The sequence below is a fragment of the Merops nubicus genome, unplaced genomic scaffold (assembly GCF_000691845.1).
Source record: "Merops nubicus isolate BGI_N331 unplaced genomic scaffold, ASM69184v1 scaffold38433, whole genome shotgun sequence".
NCBI lineage: Eukaryota > Metazoa > Chordata > Aves > Coraciiformes > Meropidae > Merops > Merops nubicus.
Window position 1 is genome coordinate 1 of NW_008598913.1, and position 24,670 is coordinate 24,670.

Sequence of the window (24,670 nt, forward strand, 5' to 3'; positions counted from 1 at the left end):
CCCTCGCCCAGCCTTGCTGGCCAGGAGGGGGGATTCAATTATGAGTTCATAACCCAGTCCATAAAGTTTCTCCGCAGTGATCGTTTAATTTGATGTGTCTTTTCCTAAGAAGCCTGCCCCTCGACTTGAAATTCATTTGAAGTGTTTTGTAAAGGCAAAACACCAACGAAAAATTAGTCGGGGAAACTCTCAGAAAGTGTGTCAAAGCAAGGAGTCCCCGTTGGTGCAGATCTCACGGGCACAGGATGGTAATGCAATGTCATCTCTGCGTCTTTTCCCATAGCGAGTCAGATGGCAACCCTAGCACAGAAGATGAATCCAGTAAGGGGCAGGAGGATTTATCTCCCCATCCACTCTCCAGCTCAACTGACAGTGTTACCAGCCTCAGCCTTCCTGGCCACACAGAGCCCGTCTACATGCAGCAGCTCGGGAACACTAAAATAGCCTTGAGCTCATCTGGCGTCTTGTTGAATGGAAACCTCGTGCCTGCCAGTACCTCTCCTGTCTTTCTCAATGGTAGTTCTTTTCTTCAGGGACCCAACGGTGTCATTCTTAACGGACTCAGTGTGGGGGCTTCACAGACGGTTACCTTAAATTCATCCAAAACCACGTCGAGCGTCGTGAGCAATGGGGTGTCCATTACTGACATACTGTCGTCTTCATCAGAAGACGTTAAGGACTTCAAACTCCTTCAGGCTTCAGTCCCCAACGCCACGGCAGCCACCTTCAGCTCCACCAACATCCCGGTCTCATTCCCAGGATTGATACCAAGCTCAGAGGTGAAAAGGGAAGGCCTACAAACTGCTGCTTCCCAAGATGGAGGCTCCGTAGTTACTTTCACTGCTCCTGTCCAAATAAACCAGTATGGCATTGTCCAGATCCCCAATGCAGGAACAAATGGCCAGCTGCTGAATGGAAGCATCGGTTTTTCTTCTCTGCAGCTGCCTCCTGTTTCTGTGGCAGCTTCACAAGGTAAAAGTTTTGTCTCTTACAGTAAGAGGTATTCAAAAAAGTTGGAATTGGGCACACGTAGCATTTTAGAAGTTACCTATGAGGTACCAGGGTTGTGACTCAGCCGTGGCCACACATGGTACATCATGTCGTATGTTTTGCCTTCCCTTGTGGGTTGTTCTCATGAGCAGACTGTTACATGAGGGTGAGCTCCTCTAAAAAGAGGAGAGAATGAGGTCTGGTGTTTACACCCCTTTCATTTCATGCTGTTCTCAGGAGTCTGTGATACCAGTCTTCACAAATATCTGTAAATTTTACATGTTTCAGTAGTTCAAAATATCCCCCATTTCCCATTGAATTCCTTTAGTGAGAAGGTTCATAAGAAATGAAAATTGTGGCAGCTGGAAGTTATGTTGTTGTACTTGTGGTGGTTGTTTTGGTTTTGGGGTTTTTTAACCAAAGCATTTCATAAAAAGAAATTTTGAATTAGTACAGACACTACATGACCAAGCAGTTACCCTCGTACATTTTTTGTCCTATAATTAAGCGAGATTAAACTGCAAGGAAACAGTAGAAATATGCAATAGCTTGTAGATACAAAATGCGAGGGTATTTTGATAAAACTACCCTCAGTCCAAGGGAAATATGTCATCGCAGGTTCACGTGCCAAGTGTGCAGGCTCCTCCCCAAGTTTGCTTTAGGCTTTGTCTTTAACCTACCATAGACTGAAACTTGCAGGGAGCCAGGAGGAATCCCAGGGAGCACAAGCCTAGTTCTGGATCCTTGTTTTGAAGCAGGTCAGTTACAAAGCACAACTGAACAGCTTTGTTACTCATTAGCCACCCTGTCTTTGGTTATGAAAACAATTAAACTTGAAATAATCTCTCGAGTTTCAGGAGCTGTGAGTACTATAATGAAAATGAAACTGTGCTGTGTTAGTTTATTTGATTTAAATGTGTATAGGGAGTGAATTATTCTTGCTGTAATATGGGGAGGAACACTGAAGCTGTATAAACACATTTCACATGGGCACACAACTGTAAGATCCTATGTGGCACTTGCAGACACTGGAAGTTACTGGTATGTAGTTTAACCAGGATGAAAAGGAGAAGACATTTAGTCTGAATACCAGCTGTAATTACAAAAGCCATTTAATCCACGTGCTCTGAGGTATAAACTGACAGCCAGTTTCTCACCTTTGGTGAGAAAGAAAGTTCTGTCCCTGAAGCAGTGTGGGACTATCGTATTTGAAAGTCATAAGATTCATAATAAGCTCCCATTGTTAAAAATACTGATTCCCACTGGAGAGTGGTCTACCACATGTCTAGTCTGGTACAGAGAAAAGTCAAGATTCACGTTTGCTGCTTTGATTTCTTTTTGTTTTTCCTGACACGGGCTGGGTGGATAGCTGGCTGCCTGTTCCCAGCAAAGTGCACTGCAGGCTATTTTGAGCAAGCTACAGTAAACTATACCTTATTGTCAGCTAGCTTTAAGTTGCCTTGCTTTATTTTTCTAGTTTACACGTGTAAGTAACATCTTCCCAAGTCATCATCACTGATTAGCAGAAATTAATAGGGAGCTAAAGTATTCCCCAAGTGAGAAATTAAATCTTCAGTGCCGTACTAAAAAACTCAGGTGTCTCCAACCATAGCCTCTTAAAATTATAATTAAATGACTTTGGAGAAACAGAGGTGTTTGAAGTGGAAACCAGTCCTGAGAGACAACGGTATATCTTATTTTAGGAGTGATTATAATGACAACTTACATGGCATGTCCAGTAAAACCAGCTGCAGGTCATCTCTGGCCACCTCTTGTTGATTTGGCGAGCTACAGCATCACGTGAGCAGCACTGTGGCTTTCAGCAAGGGGAGGCAGTCCTGGGTGACGTTACACACTGAGATGGATGTGGTAGGGTTAGGCTTTTAGAAATACATGATCAGCCAAGGTGAAAGGCAACACATCTTGGGGCTTGATGGGCTACTGCATTCACCCAACCGAGGCTACTGGATTTTGATGTGTTTTCTACAGGTTGATGCAGGTAGATTCTGCCCCGCAGCAGGGGATTTCATGTGACATGTCCCCAGTTCCCCCACACAAGCTGCAGTCTGTCACTGAACTATCTTTAATAGCTTTTCATGCTTCTATTCTTAGATAGAAATTGAGTGGTGGCAACTAGTGAAGGCCAAAGCACGTTCATTTTAGTCACATGGCTGGGGACTGTTTGCCCCTTAGTGAGATTCTGAAAGATACCTCATATACCAGAACCAGTTTTTTTGCTTGTTTCTAGAAACAGTTTTTATTAGTGTTTTTTTTTTTTTTTGTACCAAATTTTCTCTTGTGCGTTATAAACAAAACTCTGTTGAAATATTAGCATATGTGTGTACTGCAGACAAAAAAAAAAAAATCTTAACAAAATGCCTGCACAACTTTCTGTCACCTATAATCTGTATTTTTCTTTTCTTTTGCCTCCTTTTTTCTAGGTAACGTTTCAGTAAGTCCCAGCACATCTGATGGTGGAACTTTTACAACAGAATCTTCAACAGTGCAGCAAGGAAAGGTTTTCTTCAGCCCTCTCACTCCGAGTGCAGTTGTTTATACAGTTCCCAATTCAGGCCAGGCAGTAGGCTCTGTCAAGCAAGAAGGACTGGAACGAAGCCTTGTGTTTTCTCAGTTGATGCCAGTCAGTCAGAACACACAACTAAACGTAAACATGTCTTCTGAAAATATATCCAGTGGAGGACTCCAGTCCCTGGCCTCCTCGTTAGTGAATGTAACGCACTCTCATAACTTTTCCCTCACACCACCAACTCTTCTAAGTGCTGCAGAACTGAACTCTGGTATCTCAGAGAGCCAGTCCATGTCGTCGCCCGTGACCAGTACCTCTACCGTGATATCTATCAGCAACACTAACTATGCAACTCTTCAGAACTGTTCCCTCATTACCAGTCAAGACCTGTTGTCCATTTCTACAGCACAGCCCTTGCTTGGAGAAATCGTTTCTACAAGCGGAGACCACATCAGCCACCCCTCTGCACAAGTGCATCAAGATTTTGTCAGAGAGCAGAGGTTAGTTCTGCAAGCTGTACCTGATGTCAAAGAGAATTTCTTACCCAATTCTGAGAGCAAGTCAGCTGGCAATTTAATGATGCTGGATTCAAAATCCAAGTATGTTATGAGCAACATGGTTGACACAGTCTGTGATGAACTGGAAACGGACAAAAAAGAACTTGCCAAACTGCAGACAGTTCAGATGGACGAAGATATGCAAGACTTGTAATTTTTTTTTTCTTCCTTTCTGTTTTAAGAGATGAGTCTCCTGTTGAGGCCCTAACAAGCACCAAGTGGGTTTTTCTTTTTGTTTGGTGGGTTTTTTTTTCATTTAAAGAAAGCAGAAGAATGTTTAAATGGTCTGAATCAATGTAAAGAAGAATCTCCAGCAATGGAAATAGGTTGCCACACTTGGTTTGCATGCAGTACTCTCCTTTAAGCAGATTAAAGGAGAAGGGAAACGCCAGGGCAAGTACTGAAAGAATGTGTACAGGTTTGGCTAAGAGATACTACCCTGATAATGTAACTAGATTCTCCACAGTACAACATACTCTCAACAGTAAGTATACACTCCTAACCTTAGATAGAAAACAAAAATATCACTCCGAAAAGGTAGAAACAATGCAGTCATTTTTGCTGTTTACTTTTAGTCCATGGGCATTGAGAAATTTTTAAGGAACTCTAGATGATACCTCACTGGCTACTTCTATGTTTGAGGTTAAGAAACAAAAAAAATCATAAATAATACTGTTACTGGTGTGTTTGCTTTTCTTCCAGCAGACTTATGTTCAAACCAAAAATCTCACATCAAACATTTACAGATTTCTAGATGCTACAGTTAGCATTTTGTCAGTGCACCAGAAAAAGCATTATGTGAAACTCTAATTATGCAACTCAGAAGCTTTCTCTCCAGTATGAATGTAAATATTGTTTCAGTTCTTTTAAAGGAGACTGCTTTTTTTTAAATTAGTACAATGGATTTTATTTATGGTTTATGTTCCCTTTCACTTTAGACATAATGCATTGAAAAGGAAAACGTTTTCTGGCTGTTTAATTTATTTTTATTGTTTGAGCAGGACGTAAACGTAGTTATTTCTGACAAGGTTTTACGTTTTTTTTTTTTTGTAGTTTTTCAAGCAATAGACTGTAAAAGTAAAATGTTAATCACACTGAAACTAGAAATTGAATTCCCAGTCTCACAAATCCAGAAGGTCCCTGTCTCTACCCGCTCTGTCTTTGTGTTCAGGGTGGTTCTTTTTTGTTTGTTTTGTTAGTAATTTGCAAATTAGTTGAACCTTTTTGTGTATTTTTTTTTACAGAATTCCACGTGCCTTTCTTCCTAGTGGCCTTACCTTTGTTACTAAAGCACAGTGGCAGGAGGAATAAAAACACTGATTTGCAAATGTCCGTCCTCAGGGCCAAATCCTGATGCCTTACTTCTGCAAGTAGACCTGCTGACTTTGGTGCCCCTACTTGCACAAGTAAGAAGAGTTTTAAGTCCGTTGGTCATCATGGATGACATTTACTAGTGGTGCAGGGAGCAGGGATGGGTCCCTCTGCACCACATCAGCAGGGCAGGAGGAGTCCAGGGAGGAACCATGGGCAGAGCCCTCATGCTAAGGGAAGGATCTCGGCTCCAGCCTCAGGAGAGGCTCAGCTGAGCGGGAGCAGTTAGATGGGCAGGCCAGGAAAGGCAGCCCCACGTTTACATGGACCCCTTGGCCAAATAGCCCGTGTGGGAGGGCTTGAGCTGCTCTTCAGTCAAGCAGGCCCCCATCCAGGAGTGCACTTAAGTGTGTATTTATACATCCTTCCAGAATAAGCAGCGTGGGTGCTGATGGTGGGAACTGCAGCTGCCCGGAGGGCTGGTGGCAGCAGCCGTGATCTCTGCCTGGCTGGAGAGGGGTCTGTCCCTTCGTACCTTTGCGTGGCACCGGGGACAGCAGAAGCAGGTGGGCTCTGAGCAGGTGGAACAGATCTTACCTTTCCTCCAGAGGAGTTTTTGTAGCATGGAAAAGCACATCCTTAAGCTTTAAGATAATAATAAGAATGCAGATGTATAAAGGTGACATGCTGTTAATCTTTGTGGGTTTGTTTTGTTGTTTTTTACTCTACTGTGAATATATCCAGTAACTAAAGCCTGTGTCCATCCTCGCTGGGAGCCTGGCCCGGAGCCTTTGAGAGGCAGCGGGATGCTCTTCGTAAGCTTCTGTGGGTTCCCAGTCAGGCTTGGGGCAAAACAAGATCACTTCTAGAGAACAAAAAATGGAAAGAGAATAGAGGTAGCACATCCCAGTCTGTTTCTGTTTTGTTTGTTGACTGGTTCTGTGGAAAGCCTTTGAGGAATGAAGGTCTTTTTCTGTGCCGCGAGCGTGGCGTAGGCATCCTCACTGTTGTTTTGCACTATACTGAATACAGCGTGTTGGGCAAGGAATTCCATGGAACCTCAAAGCCGAGCTCTTGTTGGTAAGCCCTGGAGCCCACGCTGCAATCCCGAGTCTGCAGGGCTGCAGGGAGAGGGAAGGGCAGGCGTGCGAGTCCCCCGCGCCCTGCAGAGGGAAGCAGTCCGTGAGCAGCCGGCTGTCCCCGCGTTCCCGAGCACAGCGCCTCTCCAGGGCAAGGGCTTTAAAGCAGATTGCCACAAGCAGAACATGGAGCTCTGTGCTCCACTGGAAAAACTTCCCTTGGCGTTCAGGGGGTCGCTGCATGAGCAGGCAATAGAATAGTCCAGAGTTCTTCTCTCTGCTCAGCTTATTTATCTGTTAGCTGGACTCCAGCATGAGCAGTCTGCTTCCCACCTCTTCTCCACCCATTGAACCAAGGTGATGATGATAACAGTAGCTGTATCTGCTTTGCATGGATTTGTTCAACCATTTGGAAAATTAGAAGGACCCTGTGTCATTATCACATTAATAGAGAACAGATGCATGTCTCAGAAGGAGTTGTTTGAGGCTTAATATTTTGTCTGTGAAGCTCAGACTATATTTGGAGGCAAGCTAGAGAGCGTGTCGAGCACTCTCAGTTGTTGATGTGATCAGGTCTTGTAGCTGAAAAGACTGTGGTGTTACACCAGTACCTGTTACTTTTTTTTATTTTATTTTTCCTCCTTTGCATTTGTTGTGTTACTGGGGCTCTGAATTCCGTGGCTTTACAGCACAGTTGATGTGAAAACTGCGTCTGTTGTTACAGTGGTGTGTGTCTTGGAGTGTCTGGTACTTCTACTAGGAGACTTCCCACTCTACAGTGGGAGGGGAGGATGTTACTTTGTCCCAAACCATGGTTCTAACGTACATTAATCTACTCTAGTCTTCCAGCTAGCAAGTAACTTATTTTATTATTACATTTTACTCTTTCTTTCTCCCATTGAAAATAAGTGTCATTCCCTCCAGATGATGTAGTTATAACCTCATGTTTTCTGCAGGTACATATGCACAATATAAAGACTTATTGCACGGTACAATGTTTTCTAAATAGATAATTAAATAGTAGTTTTACTCCTACTGTAAAATAAGAGTCAGTTCTTAGTATGTGGCTCTCAAGCAAGCAGGCTAACTGCTCTAGGTAGACAGTACAGAAGGTCCTGGAAAGCGTCTGGGGCTGGATCTTTGGCTGCTGTAAATAAGGCATTGCTCCACTGATTCCTAGATCGAGGATTTTACATGGTGTTAAGGGGATATGGATGCTCATGTCCCACACATGTGAATGGCAGTGAGTGTCCAAGCCCCACAGACAGTCCTTATTATCACTTTCTGCTGTCTAAATGGAAGGTCTGTCTGGCATACATATTCCTTCTCTCTCCCTCCCTCTCTGTTAAGGATAAGAATAAAGAATCATGTCAACTTCACATATGTTTGTAACTTAGAAGTCCACTGGAAATCTTACAGGAAACATTGCCAAATTCTACTGCTTCTCTGGTCCCAGACCCAGCTTTGAAAAATATGCTTAAAGTTTAAGCAAACTCCTACAAAGCATGATGTTAAAAAACCCTTTGTTCTTTACTACTTGTAATTAAAGCTGCCTCTGTTTCACCCAGAGTCTTGCAGAAAACCAGAAATACATTGAATTGAATGCTCTGTCTGGACTATTTGCAGCATTGTTCCTGTGGTCTTACCTAGAAGGACATTTCAGGCCCATGAATCATGGACATCTATTGGTCAGCTGAGCTGAACTAGCACAGTTTGTTGGCTCCAGTGTCCTTTCCCACCAGCTGAGAATATGGTCCATTCATTTCACTGGGGTTGGGTCAGGGACAGATTCGGCCCCGTGTGCGCTGGTACGTGAAGCTGTGCACGGGGCTGACAGACAGTTAGAACCCAATGGGCACAGTCAATCCAAGCATATACCTCTTCCCACTTCCTGCTTTACCCTACCTGTGAATTCAGGAAGACACATCCAGAAAGCTGCTTTACCCAGAAGTAAGGCTGGAACCATCTTTATTGTTATTACCATCAATCCAAGATTAGTGACAGTAGCGGACAGATGCTGATACTTAATCCTGCAAAATTGCCTCAGTAACTATTTTCAGTTAAATTAAGCAGGGCAGAATTTGGCCCCATGTGCACAGGAGCTTTTCTTGTACATAGATTTCCAGTGCCTGTGCGCTTTCCTTAGCAAGGGCAGATGAACAACCACAAGGGTACATCCCCCCCATTTCATACGAAATATATATGCAGGACCCCCAGGGGCATGAATTCTCTAGTGCTTGTTGTCAAGAAGCATCTCAAATCATAAAGAGAGTAGTAATCTTACAACTCCGGAAACAAAAGCAATGACATTTTGCAAGCAAGGAGACCTGAAGTCTTCCTGTATCTCCTAGCAGTTATTATCTTGAAGGATATGTTATACCTTACTTATATGTTTCATATAATTTAAAACTAGCTTCTTAAATTTCTGAACTCAAGGAGGGGGTGAATCTTCTGACTTTCAGGATTCACATTCAGAGGAAGTTTGTTCTTTTTTGCTGCATGTACTGTTTGTCCAGAACTAACCAGTTGTTTCTGCGTTATGGGTTTATTGTGCCTTACAACAAATATGAAACTTAAGCGGAATGTACGCATTAGTGGAGGGAATAATCCGAAGACTTTACTGCACTGTTAGGTGATGCCACCCCAGAGTGTATCATCAAACGTATCTGTGCTTAATTACCCAACCAAAGAGATCTAAAGTATCTATGTTTGTTGTACTGTAATAGGGGTTTGTGCCTGGACAATTAAGTGTTTTATTTGTATTCTGAGATGTTGTGAACTTATTTTTCTAAACACTATACTGAATAAACTTTATATTTATACACATCTTGTGTAAATATTTCTCTTTGGATATAATGCAGGGGCTTTGAAATATGTGTTAGAAAAGTGATCTCAAGTAGAAACTCAGCTTTTAATGTCTCATTGTGAAGGTGATGGCATCTGAGAATGCCTGTGCTCACTGAGGATTGATCTAAAGTCTACTCAAGCTAGAATGAGACTTGCTCTTGACTTGTAGTGGGTTTTGCCAGACCCTAACTTTGCTTCTAAATACTAAATTAAAAATCATAAATCTTCTACTTCATACTGAACCTAGCTATTAAGTGTGTGTCTAAAACCAAATTTATACCGTAATTAGATACATAATATTGAAATATTTCCACCTGCTAGTCAGGACTAGTCAGTATTTACTTGTGGCCTCCGTGGCACCGAGATGTCAGGGTTTCTTTTTGGGTAGGTAAATTCCTGTTCACTACATTTGTGTTTGTTGAAATTTTTCTTCAAAATGTTGCATTTGGTGCCAGACCTGGTTTTGGCTTGAGGACAGCCTGAAATTTATGCCCCATTGATATTAAAGGATTTAAACACATCACCATGTTACTTCAAATCTGTGCTCCAAGTACCAGGATCATCAAGTTCCAGTTTTGATGCCAAAATGAGTGACAGTATGTTCAAGCAGACTAACCTGCACAGGTGAAATAGTTTCCCTTGCTGGAGCTGTGTGTACATTAGAGATACTTTAACAGCCTGCCGTTGCCAGTGGAAAAACTCCCTTTCGCCCCTTAAATGATATTTAGGCCATAGGAGGCAAGATGAGGTCTGTGAGATTAATTTTTTTAAATAATGAGGTCGAGGTGTACAGAGTGATGTTATTTTCAGCCACAGAGGCAGTGCCCCTGCTCACCGTTACTCACTGTTCCTCCAGCTTCCCCGCAGCCACCTCCCGCTCACTCCCTGCCGCTGCCAGCAGCCCTGTCCCGGGGGCAAGGCACAGGGAGGCCCACCCCAGCCCCGGAAGCATCTCCCTCCCCGCTCCACCTGGGGCTGGGCCACCTCGCACTCTGCAGCTGCCAAAGTAAATCCAGTAACCCGGGAGCAGCCCCAAGGTAGAGAGAGACAATTTGCCTTCTTGCCCAACTCCTTTTCCTTCCCAGAAGCAGCGCACGTGACTCGGCCCTCCTGCTGGTAGCTCTTCCCTTTGCCACGCTTTGGTTCTGCCAAATAATATTTTCCTGCCCTGCAGGTAAGGGATTCCTGATTGATGCCTGGATGGCAGCTCCTTCCCAGCTTTGCTTGGAGTGGGGGCTGAAGGTGTAAAGCCATCCTTCAGCCTGGCTGCAAGGAGCTTCTCCTCTCGTTTGTGCCCCATGACACAACCTGGGGGAGGACCACCGCGGCTGGGTTGGCCCTGGCGTGGGGAGATGCCCTCGGGGAGGTAGTTTCTGGCAGAGCAGCCCCCGCCCGCTCAACCAGCCAAAGCACAGGGGTGCAAGGGCAACTGAAAAGCGGAAAGTCTCGGCGTATGCAAATGTCAAAATTCTCCCTGAGCAGCCACCCATGCGGTATGCAGGATGAATCATGTCCTAACGGAGCGAAATTGGAGGGCTTTGCAGATGTGTTCCAGGTCACCCTGGGCGAGAAAACCACACACAGCCATGGTTGCTTCTTCCCTGGCAGCTTGTGTGCAGATGGAAAAGGGGGACAGCACCTTTGGAAGGGTGGGCAGCTGGCTCCCTGACCCCTTGCCTTTCACACGGGGCCTAGGGATGCTGGAGGGAGGATCGAGGGCTGCCAAGGCAGTAGCTGGGATAAAGCTGAGAGCAGGGAGCCTCAGCAAGACCGGCGATTACTCCTGATCTAGCGGGGAGACAGGCTGGGAAGGGAGGCGGCGTTGGAAGACAGCACTTCTTATGCTCTGTTTCTGGCTGGAGTTTCCCTGGTGACAGATCAGAAGGGAATTTTCCTGCTCCAAGAGGCAGAGGTTGGGTCAGTAAAACAAGTTCTTAATATAAATACTCACGGTTTGGAAAGCAGGGGCTGCATCCCCTGTTGTGATGACCTCTGGCTGCAGAAATCTTTGGGCTGGAGTCTTAGGACAGTATATCTCAGTTATGGATACAGATCACATGTTTAATATAAAAATTACATTTTAGAAAGAAAATGATTCCCAGAAATAGGAATTCATCTGCCAAACAATGTGCACATAGCTGACTTTACACTTAGAGGTGCCAGGAAGTTCAGGAATGAGACCAACAATAAAAACCCGACACACGTGTGAAAAATCTAATGCATTAAAGCCAGATTCAATAAAAATAGCACCTAGTTATATGCTGCAGAAGCTGGCACACGCCTGTGCAAGCCAAAGGAAAAAGATAAAACGTTGAGGAGTTGCAGAGCGTGCAGAGGAACCGAGCCATGCCGGAGCGGAGCTGGCAGTCACCTGGGAGCTCATGGTCAATATTCTCATGTGTAAGTACTTTAATTCTTCATCCTGCTACTTCTTGGGCAGAAAGACCCAATTTGGAATACTCCGGGCTAATCGATAAGCTTTGTTGTCGCAGCCAGAGTGCGTGGTGATAGATCTCGCGTTCCCCAAAAGGACTTTACCCCGCAGCGTTTTCTGCCCTGCGCTGCGAGCTGACAGCCGCTCCCTGCGGGCTGGTGCTGCTCCTCACGCCCCTCGCAGCTGTACAACGCAGCCCCTCCCCTGGGCAGCTTACAGTACACAGAACGAGAGCAACCCAGGCGGGGAGGGGAGAGGTGAGTTGCCCGGGGCGGTGCTGGCCGCGGGTGGCAGAGGCAGCAGGTTCAAAGCCAGGTCTCTGACTCCCCCTGTTGCTTTGCCCACTGGCTCCCCAGGAGCCCGATCCGGCTCGGATGCAATGCTCCCTGACAGCAGCAGGAGGACTTGCTGCTTGCACCAAAGCTGAGTTTCCTTCCTTTATTTACTGTATTTACAGCCACCTCTGATGCCGACTGATAGCAACGTAAGCCTCCAGCAAAGCCCTGGTGATAAATAGGCTGGCCCTGGACCAGGATCACTGAACCTGCAAACACCTGGGCTCCAGGAAAACTGCTCCTGCGTGAATCACCCCATCGGGGTGATGCACACACGGGCCCTGAAGGACTCCAAAGCCACCCACTTCCAGAACAGAATCATTTTTAGAAAGGTTTGACTCACCTCCCCCTGAGTCTGAGGAGCAGGAGGTGGGGTCCAGAGCCTGAGCTGCACATGCTCTTGGATGTCCTAAGCCAGTGGTTTCTTAAAATAATAAATCAAGAACAAAAGACAACTAAGGGCTTACCCATGTCCCAGGAAAATGCTGGGGATTTTGCTGTTTACCACCACCTAAGCAAACAAGGGCAGGCAGGCAGGCAGGTCAGGAGGCTGCTATGGAAGGCAACACCTCCTGTAGCACCCTGAGCACATTTGTAACAAACATACAAATATATAGGTTGTCTGTGTTAAAAAAATCATCTGTTGTGTTGTATGCATGCAGGTGGAAGTGAGCACTAACCAGGCCAAGCCTCTCAAAAAAAAAAAAAATTCTTTATTTTGAGGTTCACTCTGAAGTTGCAAAAGGCGGCTCCTGCAGGCAACACATAACAGAGCCTGGTCCCAAAGCTCAACGAGTAAGCCAGGCTGAGACCGACCCCCAGAAGGGTGCAGACTCCTGGCCCGCTGCTAAACAGTGCAAGGACACGTTGTTCTCTTGCTTGGAGCTCCTGGCAGCAGAGCAGCAGAGGCAGCAGGGGTTAGCTGCCCTCTTAGTGCAGTACCAGGAGGAGCTGCACACTCTGGGGGTGTGACATCATCTGCACGTGGAGGGATTTACACACATAGCACCCCTACGTAGGGAATGACATTAGCTTCCTGAAGGCTACCATAGCCCGTCTCCTCCTCTTGCCTATAAATGTAATCATGTTCTCCTCAGATCTGCAAAATTAATTGTCCATGGTGTTTCTCCTTCTTGCACCCCCTGCAGGCCTTTGTGTCCCCCAGATTTGCTGAGAAGGAAGCAGCCAGAGAAATAAGGCAGATGAGGAGGAGGGATGGGTGAAGGAACACAGGAGGTCAAGCTACCAGGTCAGCGAACACTTGGGTGCTTCAGCTAAGCCCCCATGGTGTCTTCTCCATGGCTTCTTTTACTTGGTACACCTCAGGACCCACCAGATCAATCCCCGGGGGGGTGTTCAGGGGCTGCTCTCATTTGCCATCTTCCCCACAGCATCTCAGCCCCACAGACTTCTGTGATATGAGGGAAGTGGAACCCAGAACTCCCAAAACCAGCGGTACCTGCTGACAGCAGCCTATTTCCAGGTGTTGCTTTCTGAAGAGGAGCCCAGCCTGCCTGGAAGCGTGCCCAGGAGCACAGGGCATGCTGCACATGCCAGGCATGGTCACCTTGCACTGGCCAGCAGTGCTGCGGGACACCTGGTCCCTCCTGCTACCTGTGGCATTGGGGCTGGTGGTCTCAGTAAACTTCTGGCCTTAGCTTCTATGAAAAGCTTCTTATAGCTACTGGTTGGGTTTTTCTGCCAACCAAAGTCAGCACCAACCTGAGTATCAGGTCAGGAGAGCTTCATGCCATTCCTTTGGAAACATCAGTCCCAGCAAATGAGCCCAGTTGCTCTTGGTTTATGTTTGTCACCCAGTAATGGCAACAAGTATTGCTAACATATAAATGGCTCAGAAGTGTTCCTGTTCCTTCCAAATTCACCCGCAAAGATCTGAATCCTTCTAGTTTGGGTTACAAAAGCAAGACTTGTTCAGGTGAGCAATGCTCAAAACGAACAAGGAACAGTCATTTACCAGTGGACTGGAATCTAGCCCCTCAGATTAAAGTGCAGCGTAGAGCCTACTTCTGTTCATTTCTTAACTCGTCTCAATTTGTAGGATCTTTTTTACAAACCATAATAAATTAAATATCCTTGTGAAATAAGCAGCTGCTCTTAACATAGGGTCACAAGACTGGAAGGCAATAAGAGAGCCATACCTAGGGCTGAAAGTAGACAAAACTCCTGCTTAGGTTTTGTCACAGCCAAGTCCAGTGGAAAAAATGCCTCCTGCCTTGAAAGTCTACTTGCATTACAGACACCATGTTTCAAGACTCCAGTCTCCACTCTGTGAAACTCATGCAGAATTGTCAGCTTGTCTTCCAGTTTTTCTCACCTTGGTGTATTTTTCGTGTTTAATAAGCACAACCTCTTCCCACATGCAGGATGTTCCTGAAAATACTGGCTAGCACTATGCTTGGTAGAAACCCTTGCTCAAGAGATCATGGTATTTTGACCTGGAACCACAAGATAATCACTGTTTCAGAACAATTTCCCACCCATCCTACGGGGGCTTTGCCCAGATCGCATTTCCTCAGTTCATCAGGGCATGGAACAGCATCAAAAGGCTGACGGATGCCAAATTGTGTCACATCTAATGGCTCTTCCCTCTCCAAACAGCGTGTCATGTCATCAAAGGCAACTAGGCTGGCATGACATAATTTGAGAATCCCACTTTATAGCTGGTAGAAACCGAATCCCAGCGAGTCTGTCAGTAATGATATATTCCAGGTAATACAGGGTTGAAATCTCTTGGCCCCGGGTCTCAGTCTTAAACTTAAGCAATGTTCTAATTTGCCAACTTTCACAATGCATGAGCTCTGCAATATTTAGTAGCTGGCAAGAGAGGGGAAGTAGGCAGGGGGGATATAGCCACAGCTTCCTGCTCAACTTCATTCTTAAGTTCCTGGGTTTAAAACATATAAATAAATTTGCAGGTGCTGAAGGTCTCCAAACCAGAATACATCTAGATATGAGTATATCATATCTACCTAACAGTATATAAACATTTTAGCCCAAAGCTGGTGTGACCTCATTCTCTCTGAACCTTACATCTGATAACACTGCAACAAGACATTTCAAGAGAATAAATAGGGTATCAAAATGGGTACTATTTTAGAAATAAAATTAATAAACGGTCTACAAATTCAGGAGAATATTTGTCAAAGGTGCCTTTGGATCCAAATTTCCATAGACATGAAATTAGACTAATGAGTTAATTTACTGGACTATTGCAATCTCATCAGCAAAGGTAACAGCTGATTTTTGAAAAACCTCTGTATAACGCAAGTTGAGGAAACATTTCACTGACCTAAAAATAACCTCCCAAAAATAGCATACAAATGCATATCTTAAAATCAGCACTTGTAAGACCGGTTTTGTTTTTAAGGAATTCAAGCAAATTCATTCTACATCCCTGTATAACTCAGGCAGAATTTCCAGAGCACCCTGTGCCTGGCAGCTCCCACTGAGTCTGTCAGCACAAGCATCCCATGCCAGGATACTCAAGGTCCCAATTCCACACCTAAATATACATCTGCATACAAACTTGCATTTAAGTGTGCTCATAATTACCATAAACAAATGGTTTCCTGTTGTAACAAATGGTCTTTAGCTGAGTTATCACTGATAGTGAAGAGAAGACAAGGCTCAAGGCTGTGGGAAAGGAGGCAGGCAGAGAGAGAAAACTTCATCACGCGTTTTCTATTAGCTACCACCTTCAGCCTGGTCCAGGAAAACTCTGCAGTGTCTGTTCTCCCAAACAAACCAAATCAACTCTGGGATTTTTATTTGCTGCAACACGATGCACTGATGCAAGAAGAAAAACCACTGGGCTGCTTACCTCACCTCACTCTGAGTTTTAAATCTTTGGCCTGAAACAGTAATTTGAAAAGCTAATGATGTTTTTTCCACTGATTCTGACTATAATGGGAGTTTAAACGTTATAAATGCTTGTATTTTTGCAAAATAAGAGGGAGCACTAAGAGAAAGATGGGTTATCCTTTACTTTTCAAGCCTGTCTCACAGGCAACCTGAACTGTAACTATCTCCCAAGATTAGCTGATGTGAATCACTGGGAACCAAAAGTCCAGTTCCTAAACATCTAGATTTCCAGCTCCCCATCAGCACAGTGGCAATAACAGGACTTGGCTCCCTTGTTGGGAGAGGTACAGGCAGGCTGAGATTCACCCAGACAGGATGGCACAGTCCGAATACTGAGGCTGGACTTTACTGATGGAATAGAATTTACATATGTGTGTATATATATATTAAAATATAAGATATTGAAATATACTTTTATATCTCATATATATATAATGCATTTTTAGGACATTATTGAGCTTACCCCTTACACAGATGAGTTCTGGGTGCTCGGTGCCTCCATAAGCTGTGCTAACACCCCCCACTTCCCTGCTCCTGCCCACCTTCCACCTCCTGTACACCAGCGCCAGGAGGACTGTCAGCAGGGCTCAGCAATAGCACTCTACCCTTCCCCTTTGAAGAGGCCTTTTCTTTCCCACTTCCATAACTTTTGCCCAGTTCTGCTCTTCTCCAGACCACATACAGAGAAGAGAAAGTTATTTATGAGCCTTTCTTCACATCTCTCTTCCCTATTCTTTTCAGCTGAGTCAGGAGGACCGCGCTGCACCAGTGGTGGTGGAGCCAGCCTGGATGCTGCTTGGCTGCCTGGCAGGGTGTTTTGAGAGCCATTGCCTAAACAGGCTGCGATGGTTTTCCCTTCCTTGTCTGCCTCCCGAATCCACCAGCATAGCTCTGCACCCTACAACACGCTCCCCACTCGCTGGAGCTGCTACAACTTTTCTGAGCAGCCACTCCTACCATCAAAAAGATCACACCCGCAAATCACTGCCTGGAAAGTCTGCATGGTATGTGGCGTAATTTTCTTTTCCATAATATGAAATCCAATCTGAAATGCACAGATTAGTTTACTAATCTGTGTAAATCCTATTAATAGCATTTACGCTGCTGTGCTCCCATTCACGTTTTAACAAATCTGTTTAGACTGGCTTGGTTGCCCCTCATCTCCTGCAAGATCTTCACCTGGCTGCGGTCACGACTTCACAAAATTCGCTGCCCATGAACGGAAACTTGTGCTTTGCAGTCACCTCTCAGATTTTAATTCATGTCCCATGGTTCAGCATGTTCTGGATCAAAGCAGTAATGCTGTAAATCACCACGGTGCCATCAGAGCTAAATGGATTATACCCAGGGTCGCACAGCATCAGTAGGGAAGGGCAGAGCCTGTTCCCCTCCTCTCCCTCAGCATCTCTGGCTTCTGTGCCTGCTCCCACTGCAACGTGTCCTGTGCAGCTCCCATCGCACCCCAGGACTCCAGCCTGCCCTGGGCACCTTGCTTAAAACTGAGCCTGAACACTAGCAAAGGACTTGCTTGCAGGAGGGAGGTGATGGCCAGTCTCTGGAGTCCCTGGACATGTTCACATCAGCCGCACACACATCTCCCTTGTCATATGAGGGCTTAAGGTGGCATGCCTGGCAACAGGGCTTGTGACTATCAGAAAGAGAAGCTTCACTGGCAGCTGTGTGGGCTACAGTCCCCTCGAGCTCAGTGTGGCCTCTCAAAGAGAAGGCACCCTCTGTTCTGCTATAGAATATGGCATTCTCCAGTTGAAACAACAATATTAACTTTTCCTACAGTGGACTCCAGCAGCTTCCTACACCGCAGTCACAGTGAGAGGGGTCAGCACCAGCAACAGGAGAGGAGGATAGCAGGGTCACATGCTTGGCTCCAACTTCCTAATCAAGCCATGCATTAATTAGCTAATCTCCATCCACACTGCTGTCCCCACGAACTTTATTTCACTATGTCCCCAGAGTTCTTGTAAGCAAGCACCCCCTGGCACGGCCGCGGTGCAGCCCCAGCCCCTCCATGCTGAGCCATCTTCTGCATGCAGGCAGGACCACCCTGTTCCCTTGGGGTGAGGAGTCCTCCATGCCCTTGGGCCAGGCTTGCATTCGCCAAAACCAGCCCTTGGGAAGGGCTCTGTGCTGTGGTCACTCCTGACCTTCCCTTGCAGGCTTCCAGCACCTGCTGACACATCCCATCCCACATGCCAGGCAGGAGAGAATGGATGCAGGAGGAAAAAAACTCCATGCTAGGCCAGCAGCTCCCCAGATTTACCAGCTGGAAAGGTTTCATGGGAGAACCGTGGAGCATGGAGTACTCCAAACGGAGTGCTATGTCCAGCTCTGGGGCCCCCAGTGTAAGAAAGACACAGACCTGCTCAAGCAGGTCCAGAGGAGGGCTACAAAGATGATCTGAGGGCTGGAACCCCTTTAAGGGAAGTTGAGTTAAAACTTCATTTGTCCACAGTAGGACAAACCTACTTCTGACCTCCCTGCCAAGGGATCCCTGCTCCCTGCATGAGTCTGTTGGCTATGCAGTCATGACCACTCATCTCTCCCCTCTTCCCAGGGCCAAGCAAAGCCCTGAAGCACTTTCACCAAGATCAATAAAAAGGCCGGGCCTACGGTGCTGAGCCAGCTCCACCAGAGCCCTGACCACATTTCCAATGTTTTTTTTCTACCAAAGGGTTAAACAAATGAATAGCATGAAGGATTTGAGGCTCCTCTCTTTCCTTCCCCATAGCTAACTGCATCCACTCGCTATCCAAATGCGTGTGGATTTTCTCTCATTACTGTAGAAACTTTCTGAGATCAATATCCCTTCACTCTCACCTAGTTTCTCCTAAAATGGTTTTACGTCTTTAGTTACTGGAATAATTCTTGCTGGTTTGCATGAACGTTAGCTCAGGAATTGTTTGTAATTCCTCAGTGTTGCAGAAGAAATGTTTTAAAAGTGTTACCCACACTCAAGAAATTCTCCCCAAATTCTTTTACAAGGGGTTCTAACTTGTTACTTGTGTTAAAGCCTGCCTGTGAAGCAACTGTTTGTTTTTAGACCTTTAATCTCTTTGTAAAAGTGCCTGTTGTGAGATATTAAAATGCCACAGAGAGGAAAAAAAGAAAAAAAAAAGAAAGAAAAGAAAAAAAGGAATTTTTAGAGAGAGCCAACCAGCCAAATACAACATGTGGCCAGATAGAATCAGAAGCACTGGCTGCAGTACAAATCCAAGAGGCATCAGACAAACCACCCCAACCACAACGGTAACGGTTCGTCAGCAAAAGGAATGCAGAAAACAAAATGGGGGGAAGACACCCTCCTTGCTCCTCTGCCTTTCCCCCAAAAGACTTTCTGACATGGCTGATGGCTCTGGTGCATGAAAATGCATCACTTCTAGAAGGGCAAATGAGGACTCGCTGGCCGGGAAGTCCTGCCTCCAGTGCAGTGCCTGCCTGACCCTGAGCAGACAGACCTCAGGAAAAGTGATGCTGAAGGACTAGGGGTTGGAGCAGGGGAGTTCTGCAACTCAGAGCACACCCTTTCATATACGTGCTGAGCTCCTTTGTAAAACCAGTGCAATTTCTAGCGCCCTTGCTGCACAGCATCACATACCCATGGCTGGAGACCTTGTTCCAGCAGCCAGCCCGTGCTCATGTGTCCCGTCTCTGCTTCCTCCTTCCACTCAAACGGCTCTTGCCTCTCCGATATGTTTATAGGGGACAGTCACATTCCCCTCTCTTACCTCTGCCTTTCCTGGGCTGCCTAACCAAGCTCTGCCAGAGGTTGGCTTGCACAGAACTCCTTGCCCTGATGTCCAAACCTGTATCACATCCCACCATTAACTGAGACATAGCACACACAGTTGGATATTAGGAAAAACTGCCTCACTGAAAGGGTTGTCAAACCCTGGAACAGGCTGCCCAGGGCAGTGGTGGAGCCACCATCCCTCGAGGGATTTAAAAGTCATGCAGATGTGGTGCTGAGGAACATGGTTTAGCGGTGACCTGGCAGTGCTGGGTTAATGGTTGGACTCTATGATCTTAAAGGTCTTTTCCAACCTAACAATTCTATGAGTCTATACCCTGAAAGAGCCCCACTGTTTTTGTGCACCCTGCTACCCGAGGAGCTCATAAGCCACCTTCTTCTCCCTGCTGCTCACAGTCCTTGAATGAACAGCCGGAGAGCTCAGTGCACCATCTGCCAGGAGGTACAGCTGAAAGGTGAACTTCTCTCACAGCTACCTTTCAAACCCTGCCCGAGGACAGACGCATGAGCTCCAGCTGCTCGTGCTGGGGCTGTGTTGGGGCTTACAAGTCTTGTGTGTCCTCAGGCTGGAGCCTGCTGCCTTGTGTGGTCTTGGCAGACATAGTGGTGTGTCCCCTCCATGGTCATCACAGAGTACAACCCACTGTACTAATAAACGCTGCAGTAGCTGGTGATTCCAGCTAGTGTATCAGGTTAGAAATGCAGTTGCTAGACTTTGTTCTCATGCCTTTGTCAGGAAGGACAAAAATCTATTGGAAAGATAAGGTGGACAGGCAAGAGAAATCCCATCTTAAACCTTATGAAGGTTAGTAGTGGGATTGAAAGTCTAGATCATAGAGGTTTCCAGCCTGGCTTGTGCCAGCATTTGGCTTCAGAAATTCAGGGTTCAGCTTCTGCTATAATGTTTGGTGTTGATTCCCACCACCCACTGCAGCATCTCATGCTTCCATCCAGCACTCACCAGAGAGGTGCAGTGATGCTTCAGGGTCCAGGGGCACAGCTTCTGGGAGGTGGAGGTGTCACAGGGAATATCAGCATTGCCTAGTGTAGGTGTGTTCTGGGGCTCCTGACAGTTTCCTTCACACCAGCCCTGCAAAACACTCTGTATAAGCTTTCTGTCATGGAACAGCCTCTATCTCCAATGCTGAGTTGCACAGGACCCCGTCCTTAGGAGACCCTCCATGTGTCACAACGTTAAAACTCGCTTTCAAATGGATTTTAATGAAAGAATTTAAAATGAGCTCCTGTGTAAAGGACCACAAGTCCTGGCCATTGATAACTGCATGCATAAACACAAATAAGCTGCCAACCCACTCCTCAAACACAGGCAGCAGCTCCAGTGGTCCTGCTCAGGTTTCTATGCTTGGAAAGTTATAGAGGTGTCAGCAGCAGCCATGACTGCGTTGTCTTTAAAGTACAGAGATGCTTTGGAAGGTGATTGTGTCAAAAAATAATAACAACAACAACAAATATTTTCATGCTGTCCCCCTGCTCAGCCAGACAGCTTCTCCGGGAACCCATCCATTGCATCTAGTAATAAAGGTAAGTTTCTACTCTCAGGACCTTACTTCAAGAAATGTAGTCTCAAGTAGGCTCACAGATGCACTTCACAAATAAGTGGAATTGCAAAAAAAGTCCCAGAATTAAAGGGACTTCAGTTGGTATGAAAAGAGCTGAAGAAATGGGGAGGGTAGGAAAATACGACTGGTAGATTAGACACTGTGATGTGATCTGATCCACTCGAGGCACAAAGGACATTAAACAGAAGTGAAACTCCAATTTACTGAAGCCGAGAGACAGCAAACCTCTGTGTAATTGGCCTACAAGATTCATTACCACAAAATATCATGGAGACCAAGACCTTGTCACCGAAAGTGTGGAATAATATACATAAATACACCTACACAGACACACACGTGACTACATATGCATATATGTATGGTCTCTTGGAGCTGGAAAGGACTTAACAACACCATTTAGTCTTTTCCCCAGCTCCAAGGCAGGATCAAATACACATCTGTATTTTCTGACAGATGTTTGTCTAGACCTGTTTTTAACAGAGAATCTCCCACCTCCCCAGGCAATTTATTCCAACGCTTCCTTTTCTTTCCTCAGCTTTATACACACATGCACACGTATATTTATCTCAGAAGGTGAGCAGAGCTGTCTCTGATGACTTGCACATCAAAAGGCTTGTTAACTCATTTCTCATGGCAAGATCTTTAATGCAAATGATGTATGAGCCCGAAAGATCCCAACCTGACCTGAGATGACAGGCTGAGCTTGGGGGACCTGCAGATGGAGTAAAGGGGGGCAAGCGGGAAAGGAGGGGGAAATTCATTCCTTTCCTTATTAAACCATCAGATTTGGTCTGCAGATAAAAGAGAGACCAACTTTTGAATATTCTATTTTTAGACTCAAATGTTAAGTTCTTCTGCTTTTGGTAAAATAAATACACTTTTGGCTTCCTCAGCAGCCACCTGGGAAGAGATGCTGTCCTGTGAAACTTAAATAAATGAAAGGAGGGGATGAGGAATGAGGCTATGCAACTGGAATATGCAAATGGCAGGATGGAGAGTAGCACTTTTCCAGCCAGCCTGGATATCTATTACCTCCACTTCTGGACTGACAATGCACCAAATGTTTCATTGCCTGGGGCCTCACAAAGCTGACCAGCTTTTTTAGCTGAAAGCACTAATGCAGAAAGGCAATTGGGAATTAATTATTTAATGTGTTTCTCATTGGTAGAAAGCTTCCACCTCTCCTGCATCTCAGCTACCATTATACATATGTTGCTTTCTTCAGACTACAGTGATTAGACAGCAGTGGAAAATTATGGCTAAATCCCGTTCCCACTTGCAATGAACTCTATTTAAATCGACAGATTTGCACTCAATAACTAAGAGCACAGTTTAGCCCTATGCTAGGAAAACACTGTAACAAAAAAACATAGGCAGATCTCAGCATCTCCATTTCTGAAAATAAGCCATCGCATAGTTCTGCTCCCAACCTCTCTCTTTGACAGGCAGCAGAAGACTATTCCTATTTAAAAATTAAAATCCATGCAAGTAGCCCTATTAGTAGGAAATCGGAACGAGCTCCCTTTAATGGGACTGTTCAGATGCCTTGCTGGAGCAGGCAGAAAGGTGTATCCTGAATCTACACCACATCTTGGTTCAGCTCCAGCTTCTCTGGGATTGTCAAGATAAGCATCTATTTCATTTAGAGCCTTTTTAGAGATGACCTGCGTAGAAGCAAATGTCCTTTTGAAGCTCTTTCTGCGACAGCTGCATGCCAGAAACTCACATCCAAGTCACTTGAAGAGCTTAAGAATCAGGCCACATGTATTTAAAAAACAAAGTCTGCAAAATAAGATTATGCAGCAGGGCAGAAGGAAGGGCATGATCTTAACACCGTCAGCCATCATGCATGGGAAAATGGTAACTTCTTTCCCAAAACCACCACCTCCAGAATCATTCCAGATGAAGCCTTGACAGGATCCTACCAAAACTCAGTGTAGTGAATTAATTTACACCAGGAATTAATTTAATGTATAGTGTCATATATTTCCAAACACAAAATAGGTTGGCTTTGCTTTTTTTTTTTTTGGCTCTTCACATGAAAGAAATACGACTGTACAGATGTGCTTTTCTAAGATCCAGTGGCATGAAACCTGAAATTCTCCAGCAAGATTCAGGAGCAAGAAGTTTTAATCACCATGGAAGCCTGAGACTTTTGAAGATCTATGAAATTATATACCCATGTCTGAGAGGGGTAAACTTATCCGCCTGGGCAGATCTGCTGATAAAGAGAGACAACTCATTCTCACCTGAAAAGCTGCATTATGTGTTGTTTGAAAAAACAATCAGCGGTTAGAGACAGGTTTATGCTGGAAAGAAAAAGGATGAAAAAAAAAACAAAAACAAAACCCACAAACCAGTTCTGGGAGAGATGTTCTGTAAAGGAAAAGGAAAAGGCAGCGTGAAGGTATTCCCTTCATTTAAGTGATTCCCTGCAAATTCAGGAGGCAGAAGGGAGGACAAACTGAGCATCTCTCAGGGCCAGACAGAGCGAGGCTGGCGACGATGGAGGCACATGGAGCCCCACCCAGGGCGCAGACAGAGTGGAGGACCCCCAGACCTCGGCTTACGCAGAGTGACCTTTCCCCTCTCTAAAATTTCAAAGCTGGCGTTGCTGTCGCTGAACAGACTGTGTGCCATATGTAACATGACCTCAGCTCTGCTCTGCCAAGCCACTGATGGCATCACTAATGAGAGGTGAAAGGTCCCTCTCTTGCAGCTCCCTCAGAAACCAACCGAGGTGGTGGGTGTGGGATGGGCCCCCCAACCCCTCATGCCTGCAGGCAGGCACCCACTCCACCCCCGCGCTCCCCTGCCGCAGGGCCTGGCCACTCTCCCAAAATCACACACCCTTCCACCCAAGGAACTTATGGTGCCTCTTTCCTTGGCCCAAGCACAACTAGCACAGCTCGCACGAAATGAAATTATTTGTTCAGTGCCTGAATGCAAAGTGCCTAGGCAAACAGAGCCCTGTAAATACGTACATATGTAAATATGTAAATTCTGTCCCCCGGTCCCCGCTGCCGCCCTACCAACCCCCAAAATAAACCACTGCACTCGTTTTGTTTTGTTTTGTTTTGTTTTTAAATAGGGCTGTTGAGGACTTTTCTGCAGGTTTCCCGACATCCAGTGCCCCCCTGCCCCGGCAACCACCCAGGGAAGGGTTGGAGGGGACCCACCCACCCTGCTCCTGAGCACCCACCGGCTTCCAGCCTCAGAGTGGGTGTCGCCGATGTGGGTGGGTGGTGCTGGCGTGGCGACGTGGACACGTGTGGGGGAGCGTGCACACAGGGCTGTGGGGGTGCCCGCACGGCTCAGAGTGTGTGTGCACGGGTGGGTGCGTGGGCACGGCCGGGTGAGGA

General features: G+C 45.9%; 1 protein-coding gene across 1 annotated transcript; it reads left to right on the top strand.

Annotated features, from left to right (window-relative positions):
• Nucleotides 1-245: 245 nt before the first annotated feature.
• SIX4 (SIX homeobox 4) lies at nt 246-4,228 on the top strand. Its single transcript, XM_008937216.1, has 2 exons — nt 246-972; nt 3,432-4,228. The coding sequence occupies exons 1-2, from the start codon at nt 246-248 to the stop codon at nt 4,226-4,228; spliced, it is 1,524 nt and encodes a 507-aa protein (XP_008935464.1).
• Nucleotides 4,229-24,670: the final 20,442 nt, after the last annotated feature.